Source organism: Euprymna scolopes, chromosome 22 (assembly GCF_053919585.1).
Source record: "Euprymna scolopes isolate OS-2025 chromosome 22, ASM5391958v1, whole genome shotgun sequence".
Taxonomy (NCBI): Eukaryota; Metazoa; Mollusca; class Cephalopoda; order Sepiida; family Sepiolidae; genus Euprymna; species Euprymna scolopes.
In genome coordinates, this window is record NC_136503.1 from 109,796,401 (window position 1) to 109,815,470 (window position 19,070).

General features: G+C 42.3%; 1 protein-coding gene across 1 annotated transcript in view; it reads left to right on the forward strand.

The window, feature by feature from the left end:
* The window catches only part of LOC145243628 (reelin-like), a 280,927-nt gene that overhangs the window by 151,648 nt on the left and 110,209 nt on the right, over window positions 1–19,070 (forward strand). Inside the window, exons 36-37 of the mRNA XM_080106652.1 lie at window positions 5,771–5,933; window positions 6,967–7,081. Coding sequence (XP_079962778.1) covers window positions 5,771–5,933; window positions 6,967–7,081 — 278 coding nt within the window. The remainder of the gene's footprint in view (window positions 1–5,770; window positions 5,934–6,966; window positions 7,082–19,070) is intronic.

The window sequence follows — 19,070 nt, forward strand, 5'->3', positions numbered from 1 at the left end:
ACGTAATATTTTTCTAGAAAAAATCCTGTTTACTGCATAAGACTAAATGTATCGTTCATAACTCCTAAAATTAGCAGTCGCCATTGTTTGTATATTTTTTGCTTTATGTCATTTCCGCCTAATCTTTATTTACTTCCTTTCTCACGAATCTGAATTTATTTTCAGTTAGGCTCTATTATATTTATCCAGAATATATCCTGTTTACGAAATGTATCCAAGCAAATGTATTAAGTTACTGTTTATACTAGTAAACGTACTGACAGTGTGTTCCTAGGGTGGTAAAAATGGTAATTCCAATACTGAAACCAACAAACACTTATATAAACTGCCAAACTATTGGGAGAAAATTGGCAATAAGATTGGCATGCCGTATGTGTCATATTCTATCATTACTATGACAAATACTGCAAGAGATTTTATTACAATCAACTCCAAGTTATTTTTGTTCTCTCTTTTTACAAACAAGGCATATTGTTACCAAAGCATAAAGGCTTATATGATGAAACTTGGGTGAAGAGTTGGTTAGCAAGATGTTTGTTCAAATTACCTTTAAATTTCTGCATGTTTGTATGGTTGTGAAAGAAGGAGAAAAATCCAAAGGTAAGCGATACCAGAAAAGAAACTCTTGGAGTAGAAAATCTTTTAGTATCTAGTGAACTTTTCGGTAAAGGGGTAGAATTTTGATTTGAATTATTAAAACAACTGCTCTCATCTTAAATGCTATTTCTCACACGGTTTGCACCAATGTAACCCTGGATTCCTTAATTGAATAAAATCACGGGAGAATCATGTCAGATGTTTATTACTGTAACAAAAAGTGGCGAGTTTTCCCCAAAATAAACTAGGATTTGTGAGAAAGCAAGTTTATAAAAATTGGGCGGAAATGACGTAAGACAAACAATAGATAGAAAATGGATACTACTAATTTCAGGTGTTATGGTGCAAACTTGGATGAGATGCATTTTAAAGATTGGGATGGGTATTGGTTGTTGTTTTATGTACAGGTACTGTGGAAAGTACAGGGTGGAACAATAAAATTATCGCACAAAAGACATGATTCCATTTCCGTTTGATGAAAACCGGTTTTCTTTCCTTTTTTTGTTGCAGAAAATTTACTAGTTGGCCAGCTGTGTACAAATTCCAAAAGCGCTAGGAGTCTTTTATTATGTCTGAAAGTGACACAATGTTTCATCAGAAAGATCAGAGACGCGCCACTATACAACTCGTGCTTTCTATCGATCTAAGTTATGACAAAAAGACCATTGCTAGCGCCCTCAAAATGTTGCATAGGTGGGGTACATATTAAAGAGATATGATGGGGGATTCATATTGGGACAATACATATAACGGATATAACGATAGTGATGATGAGGGAGAGAGACATTTATACAGTTCTGAGATGTTTCTTATAACATATATTAGCGAGGAGAGAGGGTGATAAATGCACAGTTTTTATAACACAGATGGAGGGGGAGATGCATAGTCTTGTAAGGGTTACACAATGTTCATTACAAGATGTTTAACACATTACCTTTTGAGTGTTGAAAGATGACACATGACAACAGTTTTACAAAAACACAAAGATGATTCTTTATTCATTGGACCGGTTGAATGATGATGACGTCAGGAACTCACATTTGAATCAACATAGTTTAATCTTCTACCCTTCGCTTCAATAAGGGATCCTCCTCTGACCATGTCAACTCTTGGCCGATCAACTCTCTCCGACCGACTCTGCTGACTGTTCTGCCTTGATCTGACTAACTTTAGCTCCTATATTGGGAATCCCCCTTTTGCTATTACGTCAGAAGTGCGTTTCCCAAACGTGACCAATTCACGTGGCTATGTACACGTTTTTCCAAACACGCTTCTGCAAACAAAGAATCCTCTCCTAACCTATTTTTTAACTTAACCTATTTTTAACAATATATTTTTAATTTGTATTGTTCATTCTTTCTAGCTGACATTTTTAATATTCAGTTCTGTAAAAGAATGAACAATCAATTCTTTTTACGACATAAAGAATATCTAACTATTCATAATAGAATTTAACAATAGACCTTTTTAACATTCCAATTTCTAACATTTTATTTCTGAACCTTGCTTACAAGGTTCGAGTCTCAGCTTATCCTAATCTCATTTTCACTTATCTAATGTTCTTATTTACATGGAAAGGGGAAAGCTCTTTCCTGTAACAAAAATGCATCGCGGGATTGACACACATAACAGAGACGTGCCCAGGGTGATGAAAACAAAGTTTCCGGCCACGATTATGGTCTTTGGTGTGGTTTCAAGTGAGGGCCATATCATACCACCTCACATCTTCAGAGGCGGCTTGAAAGTCAACACCAAAATGTACCTGGATGTGCTGAAGAGTGTGATGATCCCCTGGTGCAATCATGTGGCCGATGGCAGACCCTGAGTGTGGCAGCAAGACTCAGCGCTGGCCCACAAATTCCAAAAGTCCCAGGCTTGGTTTCAGAAGGAGTGCTATGACTTTGTACCCTTCTCTTACTGCCCGCCCTACCTCTCCCGAGAACATCATCAACACCAAAGCCAGCCTGATTACCGCCATCCACCTAGTATTCGCCGAGGTCCCGCCGGCGCTTGTGAAAAAGGCATGCTCCCAGTTCTGGACTCGTATCGAGGCGGTAATTTTAACTAAATTGAATAGATTCAAGCTCTACTACAAAATCAAGTTACCTGAATCGATTTTTTTCAATAAAAGTTTTAAAATAAAGCTGTAGTGTTGTTTTCTTAAGGGCGAGAAATAAATCTGGGCAGAAGCTGCATAAAACAGCCTATCCTGCCTTGACAGAGTACAAAATAGATTTTGTGGCTAGGTAGGGGATGCCCTTTTCTCTTCCCTGCAACCTCTCTCCCACAGAAGAGACGTTGTGTTACTTCCATGGCAGGTGGTCGTTTGAGCCCCAATCCCTGGTATCCCTTGCCAATCTTTCATGATAAACACCCGTCTAGCTGAAACCACTGTCAAAAATCTTCCCCATTCTTTAAATGTGCCAAAACCAAAACGTAGACTCCACGAACAAAGCTTCTTTCTTAGAAGTGCACGCCCGAGGAACTCTTTTCCGTCTGCTTGTTTCTCACCACACTACAACTTGGATGTCTTCAAGTCCAACATAAACAAATTCCTGATGAACCGCCCCCTTAAGTAAGGCACTTTATCAAATCTCCAATACTAATGATTACTACGATACTATCCCATTGATTACTGTACACGCAATAACCCTTATCCCCGAGTGGCTTCCGGGCCTTCATATGTGGTAACTTCCATGTAAAAAAAAATCGTTCAACCCTGTAACTCCCTAATATTAAGTGCTATATATATATATATATATATATATATATATATATATAAAGTTTTCATAGTCGCGACACTGGATATGCTAATGCTTCGGACAAATGGTCTGTTTAAACCAGAAATCCTCGTCAGGCAACTTAATAAACGATTGCTTTCCACAGAAAAAAACCAGTTCTGTATTAATAAAAGTGTAGCTTGCTCTTTTTTTATTGATAATAAACTCGTTAAATCCATTAGTTACCACTCTTGAATACCCTTAACCTGATATATATATATATATATATATATATATATATATATATATATATATATATATATATACACACACTTACAGGAAATTAATACGGTAGATAAATACGGAAAATACATAGCTTTGGGTTTTATTTAGAATTCAATATAGACCCTAGCAATCGCACCAGCTTCTGAAGCCGCTTGAGAACCGCATCAACTGATTTCACTAGTTCCGTACCTGACTTTATTCTTTTCGTCTCCACATTATATGAGCGATGTTTCTGACAAAGGAGGGAGAATTGCTGATTTTGTTCTGATTCAGCTGTTGTTCTAGGTTGGTGGGAGGTGTAGATTACCAATCCTCTCCTAATATTCATCATCGTTCAACCGTTAATCTATCCATCTCTTTAACCCTATCCTCGGGTGTTTTGTTAGCCTTGATAAGTGGTGAGTCATTTCGTAAAACAAAATGGTTCCTTGAGAAATCTGTTGATGCGATTCCTAAGAGGCTTCATAAGCCCGTGATGAATACTTGTAATAAATATATTTCTCTTGCCTGAAAAAAGGACAAAAGTCTTGGAAGGTTTTCTTTCTTGGTAAAACGCAGAATATTTTTATGACCTCATTTCGAAGTCTAATCTCAACCAAAATACTGAATGTTTTCTAAACTTCTTTTATCTCTCTGTCAATTAATTCTTAGGTCCAATTGAGTCAACTTCGAATTTTGCAATGAATATTTAATGGTAAATTTTATTCGGATTTTGCAATGAATATTTAGTGGTAAATTTTATTCGGATTTTGCAATGAATATTTAATGGTAAATTTTATTCGGATTTTGCAATGAATATTTAATGGTAAATTTTATCTGAATTTTGCAATGAATATTTAATGGTAAATTTTATTCGGATTTTTCAATGAATATTAAGTGGTAAATTTTATCTGGATTTTGCAATGAATATTTAATGGTAAATTTTATTCGGATTTTGCAATGAATATTTAGTGGTAAATTTTATTCAGATTTTGCAATGAATATTTAATGGTAAATTTTATTCGGATTTTGCAATGAATATTTAGTGGTAAATTTTATTGGAATTTTGCAATGAATATTTAATGGTAAATTTTATTCGGATTTTGCTTGCAATGAATATTTAGTGGTAAATTTTATTCGGATTTTGCAATGAATATTTAATGGTAAATTTTATTCGGATTTTGCAATGAATATTTAGTGGTAAATTTGATTCGGGTTTTGCAATGAATATTTGATGGTAAATTTTATCTGGATTTTGCAATGAATATTTAGTGGTAAATTTTATTTGAATTTTGCAATGAATATTTAATGGTAAATTTTATTCAGATTTTGCAATGAATATTTAGTGGTAAATTTTATTCGGATTTTGCAATGAATATTTAATGGTAAATTTTATTCGGATTTTGCAATGACTATTTAATGGTAAATTTTATTTGAATTTTGCAATGAATATTCAATGGTAAATTTTATTCGGATTTTGCAATGAATATTTAATGGTAAATTTTATTTGAATTTTGCAATGAATATTTAATGGTAAATTTTATTCGGATTTTGCAATGAATATTAAATGGTAAATTTTATTCGGATTTTGCAATGAATATTAAGTGGCAAATTTTATCTGGATTTTGCAATGAATATTTAATGGTAAATTTTATTCAGATTTTGCAATGAATATTTAGTGGTAAATTTTATTCGGATTTCGCAATGCCGGGAGTCATGTATCAAGACAATACACCAGATGGAAAAGATAATTTATTTCGAGCCAATGACAAGGTTTCAGTTTTAATCATAAAATGGCTAAGATTGAAAATATTCCCAGAAACAGCAGAAATTTCTACGTGGTTATGACTAGGGCTATGACAAGAGAATATTCTTTTCATTATTTTGACTCTCAAGTATATATCAGTTAATATCTTATATGTTTTAGATAGAGTGATGCGGTTCTCGATTGGTTAACTGTTGGATATATACTCAAGAGTCAAAACAATAATAAGAATATTCTCTTATCATAGTTCTGAAACTGATCTAGGATTCACAGCCCGTTGCTGTGAATAGACTGAAGGGTCCTTCACAATGTTGTATTATTCAAAAAACTATCCGGAAAAAAGGTCAAAAGCCTTGGAAGATTTACGAAACCGAAATACTGAATGTTTTCTGAACTTCTTTTATCTCTGTCAATTAATTCTAAGGTCCAATGGAATCAACTTGGGCTGTGGACAACTTCTTCATTGGCACAATGTTAGCAAATCCAGGAATGTTGTCGGACGATTTCAGTTCGGACTATTTGGATCCGGATAGTTGGCAATTCTCCAACAACGGAAAAATTGGTTCTTACTGTGAACATCAAAGAAGGTGAGTCGCTTAAGCATTTGTGACATTTTTCTTTTCTTTTATTTTTTTACAAAGGAGTCAGCACTTATCAAGGCTTGGAGGTCACTCGAGGAGAAGGGTTAATGAGTATACAGTGATAAAAGGGAACATGTCGTAGTCATCGTTAATAGTGGAAATTTGGTAAATTGGATTACTTAAGGGGATGGCTCATCAAGAACTTATCGACTCATAGTTTGTAATGTTAATAAAGAAGGATATTATTAAAATTAAAACAGCTAACAAATAACAAAAATGAACATAACGTATAACTCAGTTTGTTTTTTCTTTTGGGTTTTTTTATTAGCTGAAAAAAGTACCTGCTGATTGAAAAAAAAAAAACTTCTCCATTTCAAAATATTCTCCGAAATTGGCCCAAGTTTTTGACAGTTTTCAAAAATGAATTACCTCCCCTGCTAATATAAGCGCTCTTTAGTTATTACTAGGGCTATGACAATAGAATATGCTTTTCATTGTTTTGATTCTCGAGTATATACCAGACACAGTTAATCAACCACATCACTCTGTATAAAAGCATATCAGATATCAACGGATATATACTCGAGAGTCAAAACAATGAAAACAATATGCTGTTGTCTTAACCCTAGTGATTATGTCATTGTTGAGTGGTGCATTTTAGTGAAACAGAGACAAAAATGGACAGGAATTCAAAGGAGGAAAATAGATAGACGTGTTGGCTGATGAGGAGAACTCTTTATTGTAAAAAGGGGAAGAACAAAAAGGGATTATGGGATATGTACAGGGAAAAGGGAGGTAATAGGGATACAAGAGTTATCGGACTTTCAACAGTCATACATAAGTACAGTATATTCCCAAACAAAAGAGCCCGTGTTACCAGGGTCGAAGACAGAGAAATATGTAGCCACATGGTTATGCCGTATATGCTATAAGCATAAAAGGATGTTAATATTTGAAAATGTCAACTTCTAACTTGAAATGGCAAACGTTTAATTAGAAATTTCCCGCCATTATTATATTTATTTCAATCTTCTTACAGAGAAGACACGAAAACCGCGGGGACATCCGCTCTTGTTTTCCGACGAGGCGTCGGCGAACATTCGATCGTAACAAGAGACCTGGATATTGGACCAATGTCAGTCATACAGTTTGATGTAAGTATTTCCTATCTTCCGTCCTGTGAACTTTTTCCTTAAGCCTATTATATAAAGGGCGGTTGTTTATGTATGTTTGTCCGTCTATCAACCTTAAAACTTGAAAACTACAAAATATAAACCCACCACTAATTAGTCCAGTGAAAATACAGTTCGATCCTGAACAAATTCCAAAAAAGCGTTTTATGATTTTTTTTTATTATTATTACTATTATATATGGAGAACAACAGACTAAACGTTTACTAAAATCTCATCACCACAATGGTCCTAACTATGACGTCATAAACGATGTCCATGTACCTATTTACAATGCCTCCCCAGGGGACAGAGTTAGATACTAGGCTCGTCTTTTAACGTGGAGAAAAAGTACAAAAAATAAAAAAAAATTGTCTCAGTCGTGAAGGACTGACTCTCCACTGAAAGAGAACAAGAAATGGAAGTGCAGCATCTGAAGAACAGATACTACACGTTGATCTTGACCAAAAGAAAAGTTTGTATAAAAGTTGTTATATCACTACTGAATGGAGATGGGAATTGCATAACAACAGTCAAGTTCCAGTGATAATGGATAGTTCACCTGCGCCAGAAACACTTCTGAAAATCACAGCAACTGTTCAGGTGGTTGTAGTACACCTCGGCGAACTTTCAAAAGTGTGTGTGTGTGTGTGTGTGTGTGTGTGTGTGTGTGTGTGTGTGTGTGTGTGTGAGAGAGAGAGAGAGAGAGAGAGAGAGAGCAGCGTTTTTTCTCTCAGGCATATTTCATTAAATAAAGTTCCAACTTCTGAATAATGATATTCACTTCCGGTAGGAACTGGCTGGTGTAGTCGCCATATTTATTGTAAGGTCGAATACTTTCCAATCCTTTTGGATACATCATCAGCAATAGATTAATCTAACTGGTATTGAACAATTTACATAATTTATTTTTTTATAACGTGTATATCTTTAGATTGGTTAATTATTTTAATAACTTTACAAACATTTAAGGAGGGTGTTTTACTTGGCCTTCGGGACAAGATCAAAGTGTAGTATCTGTTCCCTCAGTTACTAAACTTGACCCACCACCGGGCTTTCGGGCTAGGTTAAGGTGTTTTTTCTTACTAACCTTTGTTAGCAAGGACCGACCCCCTCCTTTGGGGAGTCAGGACCTAGAGGACCGACTCCACATTTGTGGGAGCTTGGACCCGGAAACCGATCCCCTCTTTTGGGAGACTGGAATCTCGGGACCAACACCACTATCGCTGGTAGTTGAGACCTTCTTTTTTCATTTGTTGTTTTTGCATGTTGTTTTTTCTTCGTTCCGGTCTCTTCCCTCTAGAGACAGGGGATGGTCTAATTTCTCCACACTTAATTGCCTGAGCAGCACTCTGACCTGCCAGGCCCAAACTTTGTCTATCTTCGCTGCTCTCCCAGTGGATCGAGCAGACAGGGTTCTCTTTCTCGCTTCCGTTGGGGTAAGTTAGTGGGTAGGGTGACGTGGGGTAAGGCGGGTGCTTCGTTTCTGCTCCCCTCTGTGGGCAGGGATGCCTATCCCCTCTCTCTCTTAATTGCGACGCGGCACTCTGACCCGCTAGCACCCACTGCGTCTTTCTTCTCTGCTCTCCCCCCTCGCGGGGGGATCTGAGCTGCTAACCCGACATCCCCGTGAGGGGAAGTCAAAAACTCTAATTTCTTCAAAGTCCGCTCCTCCCCCTCCTCCCCCTCCATTCCCCTGGGTTTTCTTTTCCCCCACTACACTTCGGTCCGCGCCAGCGGCCAGTGCAACCGCCACGATGCCAGGCAGGAGGGGTACGTCACCCCAAATGCGCAGCATCTCAACTGCTAACGACTCCCTATGTGAGGGAGCTGATGCATCTCCCGGCGAGACGGCGCCAGGAAACAAGGTAGGGCCCCGGCGCGCGGCGACCTTGGAAGAAAGCGGGAGGGTAGGGCCGCAGCCCGCGGCGACCCCCCAAAAAGCACCTGCAACCGCTCCCCACGAGGGCAACCCAGCGGAAAAAGCTGCCGTTAAGTCACTAGCTGGGGAAAGTGCAGAACCCAGCCAACCAGCTGCACCCCAGGACGGCAGAACCAAGGGAGGAAGACCGGGGAACCCATCCCCCGCTCCCCCAAAGGGCGACTCCCCAACAGAAAAGGAGGAAAACAGCACCGCGGACCAAACCGAGGCGCTGGATGAAGATGTAATAGCCTCCATCTGCTCACTATTCGGCGGGGAAGACAGTGATTGGCCCCCCAACACTCCCCAAGAGGACCAAATACGGAAAAGGGGTGACTCTCCGGCCAGTGGTAACAAAAGCAAGCTGGAAGGAGAGACACCCTTGACAGTACCCACCAAGGCTCCAGCTGGGAACACGGCACCAGAAGGGGAGACACCTCCATCCCCCAAGGGGACAGCCACCCAGCAAAGGAAGAAAATAAGAAAGGGGAGCGGCCCGGAGAGCAAACCAAGCCAGGACGAAACAACGCCAAGGACACAATGGCCTACTTTGCCTGGTAACGGCCCAGTTCCGAAGCCAAAAATGCCCATAACAAGAGAGAGCCCCACAACACCAGCTACGCCCCCCAACCCGAGTCCAGCTGACACCCACCAGGATGGAGGACCGGCATGAGGCCCCAAAGAGCAGCAAGGGAAGTTGACGCCCGAAGACTACAGAGCACTATTCGACTCCACTTACAAGGAGTATACCCAGGGGAACAACATCCAACCCCTCCCGGGTCAAGTGGAAGTTCTGAAGAAAAGAGTGCTCTCGCTGATAACTTCAGACACCAAGACAAGGGGTCTGACGGGCGTCAACAAGGACACCATGATGAACGTGTTGCTGGAGCAGAACATTCCCGCCAACTACATCTGTAGAAGGAGTTACGCACAGTGGGATGTTCTGCTCCCCACCTCCGAAGACGCAGTCAGGCTGTCCAGGACCTGCCATCAGAGCAGGAACATAAAGCTCCAACCCATCTATATGAACAAGAGGAGAGCAAATGTTTCTGCTCTAAACGTCCCCTGCTATATGGAGGCCAAACAACTGGGGGCTATCCTAAGCCAGTATGGAGACGTAGAGGAAGTCACCCCGGTCCGCGGATTAAGAAACATCATGACCGGGGACTACAAAGTACAGATGGTCCTGGACAAGGCTGGATTCTACGCCATCCCAGCCACACTCAAGTTCGGAGAGTGGACACTCTCCCTTATAGTGGAAGGGAGGAGGCCTCATTGCTGGCTGTGCACACAACAAGGGCATATGGCGAAGGACTGTCCAAAGAGGAATGGAGGGAAGAAGCCCACAAAAGCGGCGGGAACAAGCGTGACAACAAATCAAGCCGCTGCTCCCGCACCGGCCGCAAATCCTCCAGAGGCACCGACAGGCTGGGTGACGGTCGTAAAGAAAGGCAAGATCAACAAACAGCCATCCTTGCAGACAGTCACCCAAGACCAAGAACAACCGAAGAGCGAGACGGAGAAAATGGACACACAGACACCCTCCTCCTCAAACAAGAGGAAACTACCAGAATCTGAGGAGGAGGCCGCGTCAGAGGCAGAGGAAGAGACAACAACAGTCTCTATGGCCCTGAGCGCAACAGAGATCAGGAGAGCCAGGAGGAGGAAAAGCCGCAAGACACGCGCAAATTCTCCTACCCCCACTGAGACTGAGAAGGACTCCCTCGCAACAACAACACAGGATGAGCCCCCTGTGATCCCAACACCCCAGCAACCCGAACAACCTTCCCCCTCTCCTATAAAGGCCCCAAGAAACTCTTCCCGCCCCTCATCCCATGACAGGAGCCAAAAAGAAGAAAACGAGCAGGCTACCCCCTCCCCAAGCGCTCAGCCTCCCCATCAACCAAAAGAGGTCCCCTCCCCCACTCCCAAAGTCCGCAGTGAACGGACCAAAAAGCTCCCCTTCCTGCCAGGAAGCAGGATTTGTGAAACAGACCCTCTCCAACCGGCTCCGGACCTTAAAGGACAACAGAAGGTCCGGTACAATAAACTTAAAAACTTTGAAAAAGTCGGTGGAGACCTAGTAACAGACCCCACTAAATTCAAGGACGCTCCCTTGTTGACCACTTTCGTTAGGGTCGACAAGGACGCTAGGACTGGAGGAATGTGGGCAATGATTAAGGCAGCGAAGAATGCGATCCCAGGCCAGCAGCTGGTGGATAGGGACCATCCTTCACTGACCAACATTTTCTTTAAATGTGAGGGTAGAATCCCCATGTATGTACACCCATCGCTATACAGGGCACTCAAACTAACCTTCCCCCTGGACGTGGGGGGCGTGGCCAAGGATGGATCACCTTCATCGGATTTACTTACCGGCAGCCTTGGCCAGGCCTGCCATGTCCTCACTGCCCGGGATTTCAGACCCGTCTGTGACAGTGCTTGAGGTAAGTGATCATGTCTTTGAACTTGGCTACATTGAATGTGAGGGGCATCAGGTGTCGAAGCAAGGCCTCGCGCGTTGTGAGAGACTTGGTGTCCCTCAAGGTAGATATTGCCGCTATCCAGGAGACCCACTTTGTTTGTGACGGGGATTGTCAGGTGCTGGTAAACGATTACGATGTCTACTCAGCATATGGCAATACCTATAGTCGTGGAATCTCCTTGCTAGTGAGTTGCACCCTGTCAGCGTCGGTGAATGTTGTTCACGCAGGCGAGGACGGGCGGGCGCTTGTTGTTGATGTTGCTGTTAATTGTAGTGTTTTTCGGATTGTTGCTGTTTATGCTCCCAATGCTGCTGTAGAGAGGGCAACCTTTTTTCGACGGTTGGAGGGCTTCTTAGTGGATCCGGAACGGTTAGTTTTAATGGGGGATTGGAATGCAATCCTTGATCCCAAAATAGATAAGGTCGGGGGGACTAGCGGGTCGGCGTGGTGTGACAGCAGTCTGTCTGACCTGATGGCCTCGTGCGATCTCGTCGACAGATTTCGTCTGGATCATCCAGGGCGGGAGATGTGGACGTGGCATCCTGTAGTGCCTTCCCATCCAAGCACTTACTTGGATCGGATGTTAGTTAGAAGAGGCGATGTAGACTTCCTATCTTGCCCCACGTTCCACTTGCTAGGACACTCGGACCATAAACTTGTTATGGCCCGTTTGAGCTTAAGCGCTAGGCCTAAACTGGCCGGATACTGGAAGTTCAACAGCACCTTGTTGGAGCTGGAGGACTACCGGTTGAAGGTCACTGAGCTAATTCAGCGGGCTTTAGTGGGGGCAGTTACAGGGAGTAAGTGGTGGGTTAGTCTCAAGGCCAAAATTAGGCGCTTCTCTGTCCAGTATAGCCAACGCCTCGCGATAGATAAGGCTAAGGCAAAGAAGCGTTTAGAGGATAAGCTGACCCGGGCGGTGGAGGGGGGAGACCCCCTAGAGTTAGCACTAGCTAAACAAGATCTCAACCGCTTGGCTAGCGAGCGGTATGAAGGTCAAGTAGTTAGGGCTAGGTTAAAGAAAGTTTCTAACGAGGCTGTGAATGTTGACGCTGTTGAGCGTAAGGCTGCTTTAAGGCGCGGTTCGGATGGGTACATTCGTAAAGTACATAACCTGGAAGGACACCCCTTAGTATCGACTCGGGAGATCTGCGAGGGGTTTCGGGAGCATCTATCGGTGCGCTTCACCCAACTACCCGGACTCAGGGTTGATGAGTTTGGCAGCTATTTGGCTGACTCGCCCCGCCTCACGGCGGCTCGGGCGGCTAGCTGTGATGGTCTTATTACTGAACATGAGGTCATTACTGCGTTGAAGCAGGTCGGCTATAACAAATCCCCGGGGCTTGATGGTCTACCCTACGAGTTTTACTTGAGGCTGTCGCCCATGTTGGTCCCTATTCTGAAGGATATGTTCAACCATTGGTTTGCCCAGGGTTCCATCCCTGGACAGGTGACCAAAGGTGTGATCACATTGCTGAGGAAAGGTCAACGGCATGGTGGGAGGGAAAACTTTGATGATTTTAGGCCCTTGACTCTGCTAAACACAGAGTTAAAGATTTTGGCAAAGATTCTTGCGAATCGCTTGCAGGTTGTCATCACTGACTTGATCGAACCGGACCAGACTTATGCTGTGAAGGGGAGATCGATTCAAGACAATTTGCACTTGATACGCTCGATCATAGAGGGGACAGAAGACGACGCCGAAGCCGCGCTGATCAGTTTGGATCAGTCCAAGGCATTCGATAGGGTCGACCATCGGTTCCTAGGATCTGTGCTAGAGGCCGCCGGATTTAATCCGGACTTCCGCAAGTAGATCTTTGTTCTGTATGACAGGCCGACGGTAGCGGTGCAGATCAACGGTAAGCTGTCGGAGTCATTCGCTGTCTCTCGGTCGGTGCGACAGGGTTGTCCGCTGTCGCCTCTGTTGTATGTCCTGGCGTTGGAACCCCTCCTTCGCAAGTTAAGGGACGAGGCGGCTACACCAGTCCTGCGCGGAATAGCTCTCCCTGGAGGCACACGAGCCAGGGTTTCCGCGTTCGCCGATGACGTCACCGTGTTCGTGTCTTGCCTCACGGACGTTCAAGCGGTGGTCGAGGCGCTCGCTCGATACGAAGAAGTAACAGGGGCCATCTTCAACCGTAGCAAGTCTGTTGGCCTGCGGTTGGGGGCCTGGACCGGGGTAAACTCGCTTCCAGGTATTTTCAGCTGGACCGATGGACCGGTCCGCATTCTCGGTGTCTGGTTTGTGTTAATGTAGACATTGGTTACCTCCCTTGCTCCAGTTACATGGTTACCTCCCTTGCTTGTGGTGATATAAATAGGAGTCGGCCATCTTGGTTTAGTCAGTTCGTTCGTACAGTTTAGACAGACTACAAGTGTCTTAACAAATGGTAGCAGAGATATCCCTCTGTGTGCGACAAAACGAAAAAAAAAAAAAAAAAAAAAAATTTTTTTTTTTTTGTACAGCTTGTCTGTAGCACTAGACAGATCGGATATCGGATATGGCAACTTCGAACAAACAACCTCCATTGTTGGAGGGGGAGGATGTTTACGAGAACTGGAAACAAGACGTTGAAATGTGGTCGTTGTTCACGGATCTTTCTGAGGAAAAAAAAGGGCCAGCAGTGTTTTTGACGCTATCACCGAATATTAGAGAATGTGTTCGTGAATTGCCAACAAGTGACATCGGCGGACGAGATGGCTTGAAGATCTTAATAAAGAAACTGGATGACATATATTTAAAGGATGAACACACGCGCGCTTACATGACTTTTAAGGAATTTTACACTTATAAAAGATCGTCAGGTACCAGTATAAATGACTTTCTTGTTCGTTATGAGTTTTTGTACCAAAGATTAAAAAAATTCCACATTATTCTACCGGAAGGAGTGCAAGCTTTTCTTGTTTTGAACGCGGTTAACATATCGGAAGAGAACGAAAAATTAGCGCGGACAACGTGTTCTGTTTTGACGTATCAAAACATGAAGGAATCGATAAAGAAAGTATTTGGTGACATTTATCGTGATGAAAATGTACCGGCAGTGAAATCACAGCCCGATATCGTCAACTATAATTATTCTAAACCGGGTAACAACAAAAGGCGTTTTCGTCGAGGACAATCTAATCCATGTGACCGAAGTGGAAACGTGTTGTTGTGTTACAAATGTCAGTCTCCGAACCATCTAATTAGAGAGTGTCCTAGAAATACGCCCAGGTTTACGGAAGCGACAGAACAAATACACATTACGTTGTTCAGTCAAGAAAATATTTATTTGAACAGTACAAATGAAAAAATTTCAAATCTTGTAAAGGAAACATTTGGAATGGCAGTCTTGGATTCTGCTTGTACTCGCACACTGGCTGGCGAAGTGTGGCTTGATGTTTATTTGGATACTTTAAATGAAAGTGACCTGCAACTAGTGAAGTATACGAACTCAGACCGGAGTTTTTGTTTTGGTGATGGAGTGGCTGTCACAGCAATTAAAGTTGCTAAATTTCCGGTTACACTCGGAGGTATAAGAGTTTATATCGAAGCAGATATTGTGAAAAACGACTTGCCTCTTCTATTAAGTCACAAATCAATGAAGACAGCAGGAATAGTGCTAGATTTCCGGAAAGATATGTGCTGGATTTTTGATAAATGTATTGAACTAAAGACCACAACTTCAGGGCACTATTGTCTCCCCTTAACAAATAAGTTGTTGGATCATAGTGGTACTAAGAACATTGTATTACATGTTCAGAATTTTGGTCAGTGTTCTTTCACAGAAAAAAAAAAAAAAAGCAGAAAAACTTCATCGACAGTTTGCTCATGCCTCGAAGGAAAAACTTGTTTCCTTGGTTAAAAAAAGTGGCAAATTCAATGACAAGGAATTTATAAAGGCGATTGAGGAGGTTTGTGAAAACTGTCAAATTTGCCTTAGATTTAAAAAAGCTCCACTGCGACCGGTTGTGGGATTGCCTCTTGGCAATAGATTTAATCACACAGTTTGCATGGATTTGAAAGAGTTCATCCACAATGAGGTGTGGATACTACATCTCATTGATGCCGCTACCAGGTATTCAGCGGCAACATTGATCAAAACAAAGAAGAAGGAGGAGATCATCAAAAACATCTTTATGATGTGGATTACCTATTTCGGATCTCCTGTTCGTTTTCTGAGTGATAATGGGGGTGAATTCAACAACGAACACTATAGACAGATGAATGAAAAACTCAACATAGAAACCTGTACTACTGCCGCAGAAAGTCCATTCAGCAACGGTACTGTAGAACGTCATAATTTGATAGTTGCTGAGGCAATGAAAAAAACAATTGACGATGAGAAGTGTGAACCTGAAATTGCCTTGGCATGGGCTATTTGTGCAAAAAATGCCCTCCTCAATTACTCTGGACACAGTCCAAATGAACTTGTATTCGGTTTCAATGTAAATACACCCTCAATTCTGACAGACCAGTTACCTGCTATGGAGTCCTCTACTACAAGTGACATGGTGAGAAAAAATTTAAATGCTCTCCATAGTGCAAGGAGAAACTTTTTGGAAGCTGAGTCCAGTGAGAGAATTAGGAGAGCTCTCAGGTCTAATGTCAGAACTTATGCTGATGAAGATTATGCTACCGGAGACCAAATCTATTATCGGAGGCAGGGTTTTAAAGGATGGCGTGGTCCAGCAAAAGTGTTAGGTAGAGAAGGCCAGTTTGTCTTAATCAGACATGGCGGAGCATTTTATAGGATGCATCCGTGCCAATTGATGAAAGTGAATAAAAACAACGAAAAAAGAACAAAAAAAGCTGAAATGCTGGGAAACACTACAGAAGGGAAGAATGAATACCTTTCAGTTGAGGAGGAGGAGTTGCAGAATCAAGTGGTAGAAAGTGAAGATATAGACAGAGAAGAAGTTGTTGATAGTTCTACCAGTTTAAGAGATAAGACTGAAAAACCTGGCCGAAATAAGACCATAACTTATAAAATAAATGGAAGTGAGGAGTGGAAGAAAGGAAAGGTTATGTCAGTACAGCCTAAATCAACTGGCAAATATAGTCATTGGATCAATATAGAACCTGAGGATGAAAACGAGGATCAAGTTTGTATCAACTGGAATCATATTGATCATTGGAGAGAAGTGCCTCAATATACTGAACAGGAAAATGTAGTCCTGCTCACCGCTGAACAAGAGCAGTCGAAAGCTGTAATGGATGCCAAGCATAAAGAAATAAAAAACATGAACACCTATGAAGTATTTGAATGTGTGCCATACACAGGTCAAAAAACAATATCCACAAGATGGGTGATTACTGAAAAATTCAAGGATAATCAGAAAACAATGAAAGCTCGCCTTGTAGCACGAGGCTATGAAGAAAATAGTAATCTGAAAACGGACTCCCCAACATGTAGCCGTGAAGCTATGCGAATGGTCATGCTAACCGCATCAATAAAGAATTGGATGCTGCAGACCATAGATTTTACCTCAGCCTTTTTGCAAGGTGGTATTTTAGAGAGAGATGTGTACCTGAGGCCACCATCTGATGTTTGTCCTAAATCTCAAGTGTGGAAATTAAAAAGATGCATCTATGGATTGAATGATGCTCCACGGGCATGGTACAAGAGAGTTACTCAGGCTTTGATTAAATTAAAAGGAGTAGCAAGTGCTTATGATAATGCATTGTTTTTGTGGCATGATATTAAAGGAAATTTGACTGGAATTCTTGCTATGCACGTGGATGATTTTGTTTTCTGTGGAAACACAGAGTTTGAAAGGGATGTGATTGCAACATTGAAAGAAAAATTTAAGGTGGGATCTCATGAAAGTGGAACATTCAAATATGTTGGACTGAATGTTAATCAACAGGAAAATGGGATCACTGTAGAACAAGATCTATATGTATCTTCCATATCTCCAATAGAAATAAGCAAAGGGAGGATACTGAGGAAAAATGATGAACTGAATGAAGAAGAAAAGCATGAGTTGAAGAGACTTGCAGGTCAGATGATGTGGGTTTCAACTCAAACACGCCCTGATATAGCTTTTGATGTGTGTAAAATGAGCAACACTGGAAAGCATCCCAAAGTAAAAGCCTTATTTGAGGCGAATAAAGCCTTATCAAAATTGAAATCCAAGAAGGGTTCTATAACATTTCCAAAATTGGGAAAGCCCTCAGATTTACACATTTTGTGTTATACTGATGCCTCTTATGCCAGTCTGGAAGATGGATCTTCACAGGGTGGTTTTGTTGTCTTTATTGGAGGAAGTACTGACAAAATGGCCCCCATGTGTTGGGCGTCAAAGAAATTGGACAGAGTGACAAAAAGCCCATTGGCCTCAGAGACTCTTGCTCTGAATGAGGGAGCTGATGCTGGTGTTTTGACTGCGGTTATGATACAAGAGGTATTTCAGTTATCTAAATTGCCAGACGTTCTCTGCAAGACAGATAATGCATCACTTGTGGAGACATTGAATTCCAACAATCTGGTAAGCGATCGACGATTGAGAATAGATGTAGCAAGGCTGAAGGAAATGAAGAGTAGAGGGGAGATACAGATAGAATGGATCAAGGGTTGTGATCAGGTCTCTGATTGTTTGACCAAGGCAGGAGCTTCATCTGAGCTTCTAAGGGACTTGTTAAATCAGAAATAAATTATTCACTTGAGGACAGCAGCAATGTTAATGTAGACATTGGTTACCTCCCTTGCTCCAGTTACATGGTTACCTCCCTTGCTTGTGGTGATATAAATAGGAGTCGGCCATCTTGGTTTAGTCAGTTCGTTCGTACAGTTTAGACAGACTACAAGTGTCTTAACAGTTTGGACCGGGACTTCAGCTGGAAAAGAATTGGTCGGAAGTACAGTCTAAGGTCAAATCGTCAGTAAAGACTTGGATTGGAAGGAAATTGTCCTTGAAGGGTCGGGCGGAGGCGTGTGCTACATACGTCTTTCCGCTCATCCTTTACCGTTTGTCTGTACTTCCTCTCCCTGCAGAACGACTAACCCGCTTACAAGGGCGCCTCGATTCACTTTTGTGGAACGAGGGTAAGCATTATGTCTGCAGAGAGGTCTGTGTTCAAAATCCGAGCGAGGGAGGCCTGGGTCAGCCCAGTCTCTTGTGTCATAGAAACGCCGAGAGATTGGCTTTCCTGGGTCGTTCGCTTGAAGGAGACGCTCCTTGGGTCCCTGTGGTTGAGAACTCGTTTCCCAACCTCAAACCCAACCCTTCGGTAGAAGGTCGTCGTAGACCGAAGGGGGAGTCCAAGTTCTTCTCCGAATGCCGAACCGCTCTTAGAGCTTTGCCGGGGACCAATGTCCTCGATCAGCCAAGGAAGAAACTGTATCGGGATTTAGTGGAGGGGACCGCGAAGGATCCACTTTGTAGGCGGATGGGATGGTCGATGGAGGTTGTCCGTTCTCAATGGCGTTGGGCGCCGGGACGGGAGATTCTGAATAACTCGGAATTCTCCCTGACTTGGCGACTGGTCCGAAATGCGCTGCCCCTCTTCGACGTACTTTTCCGGTATAAAGAACATACCAGCCGCTTCTGTCCGTGCTGTGACGAACGCGAGCCCGAAACAAT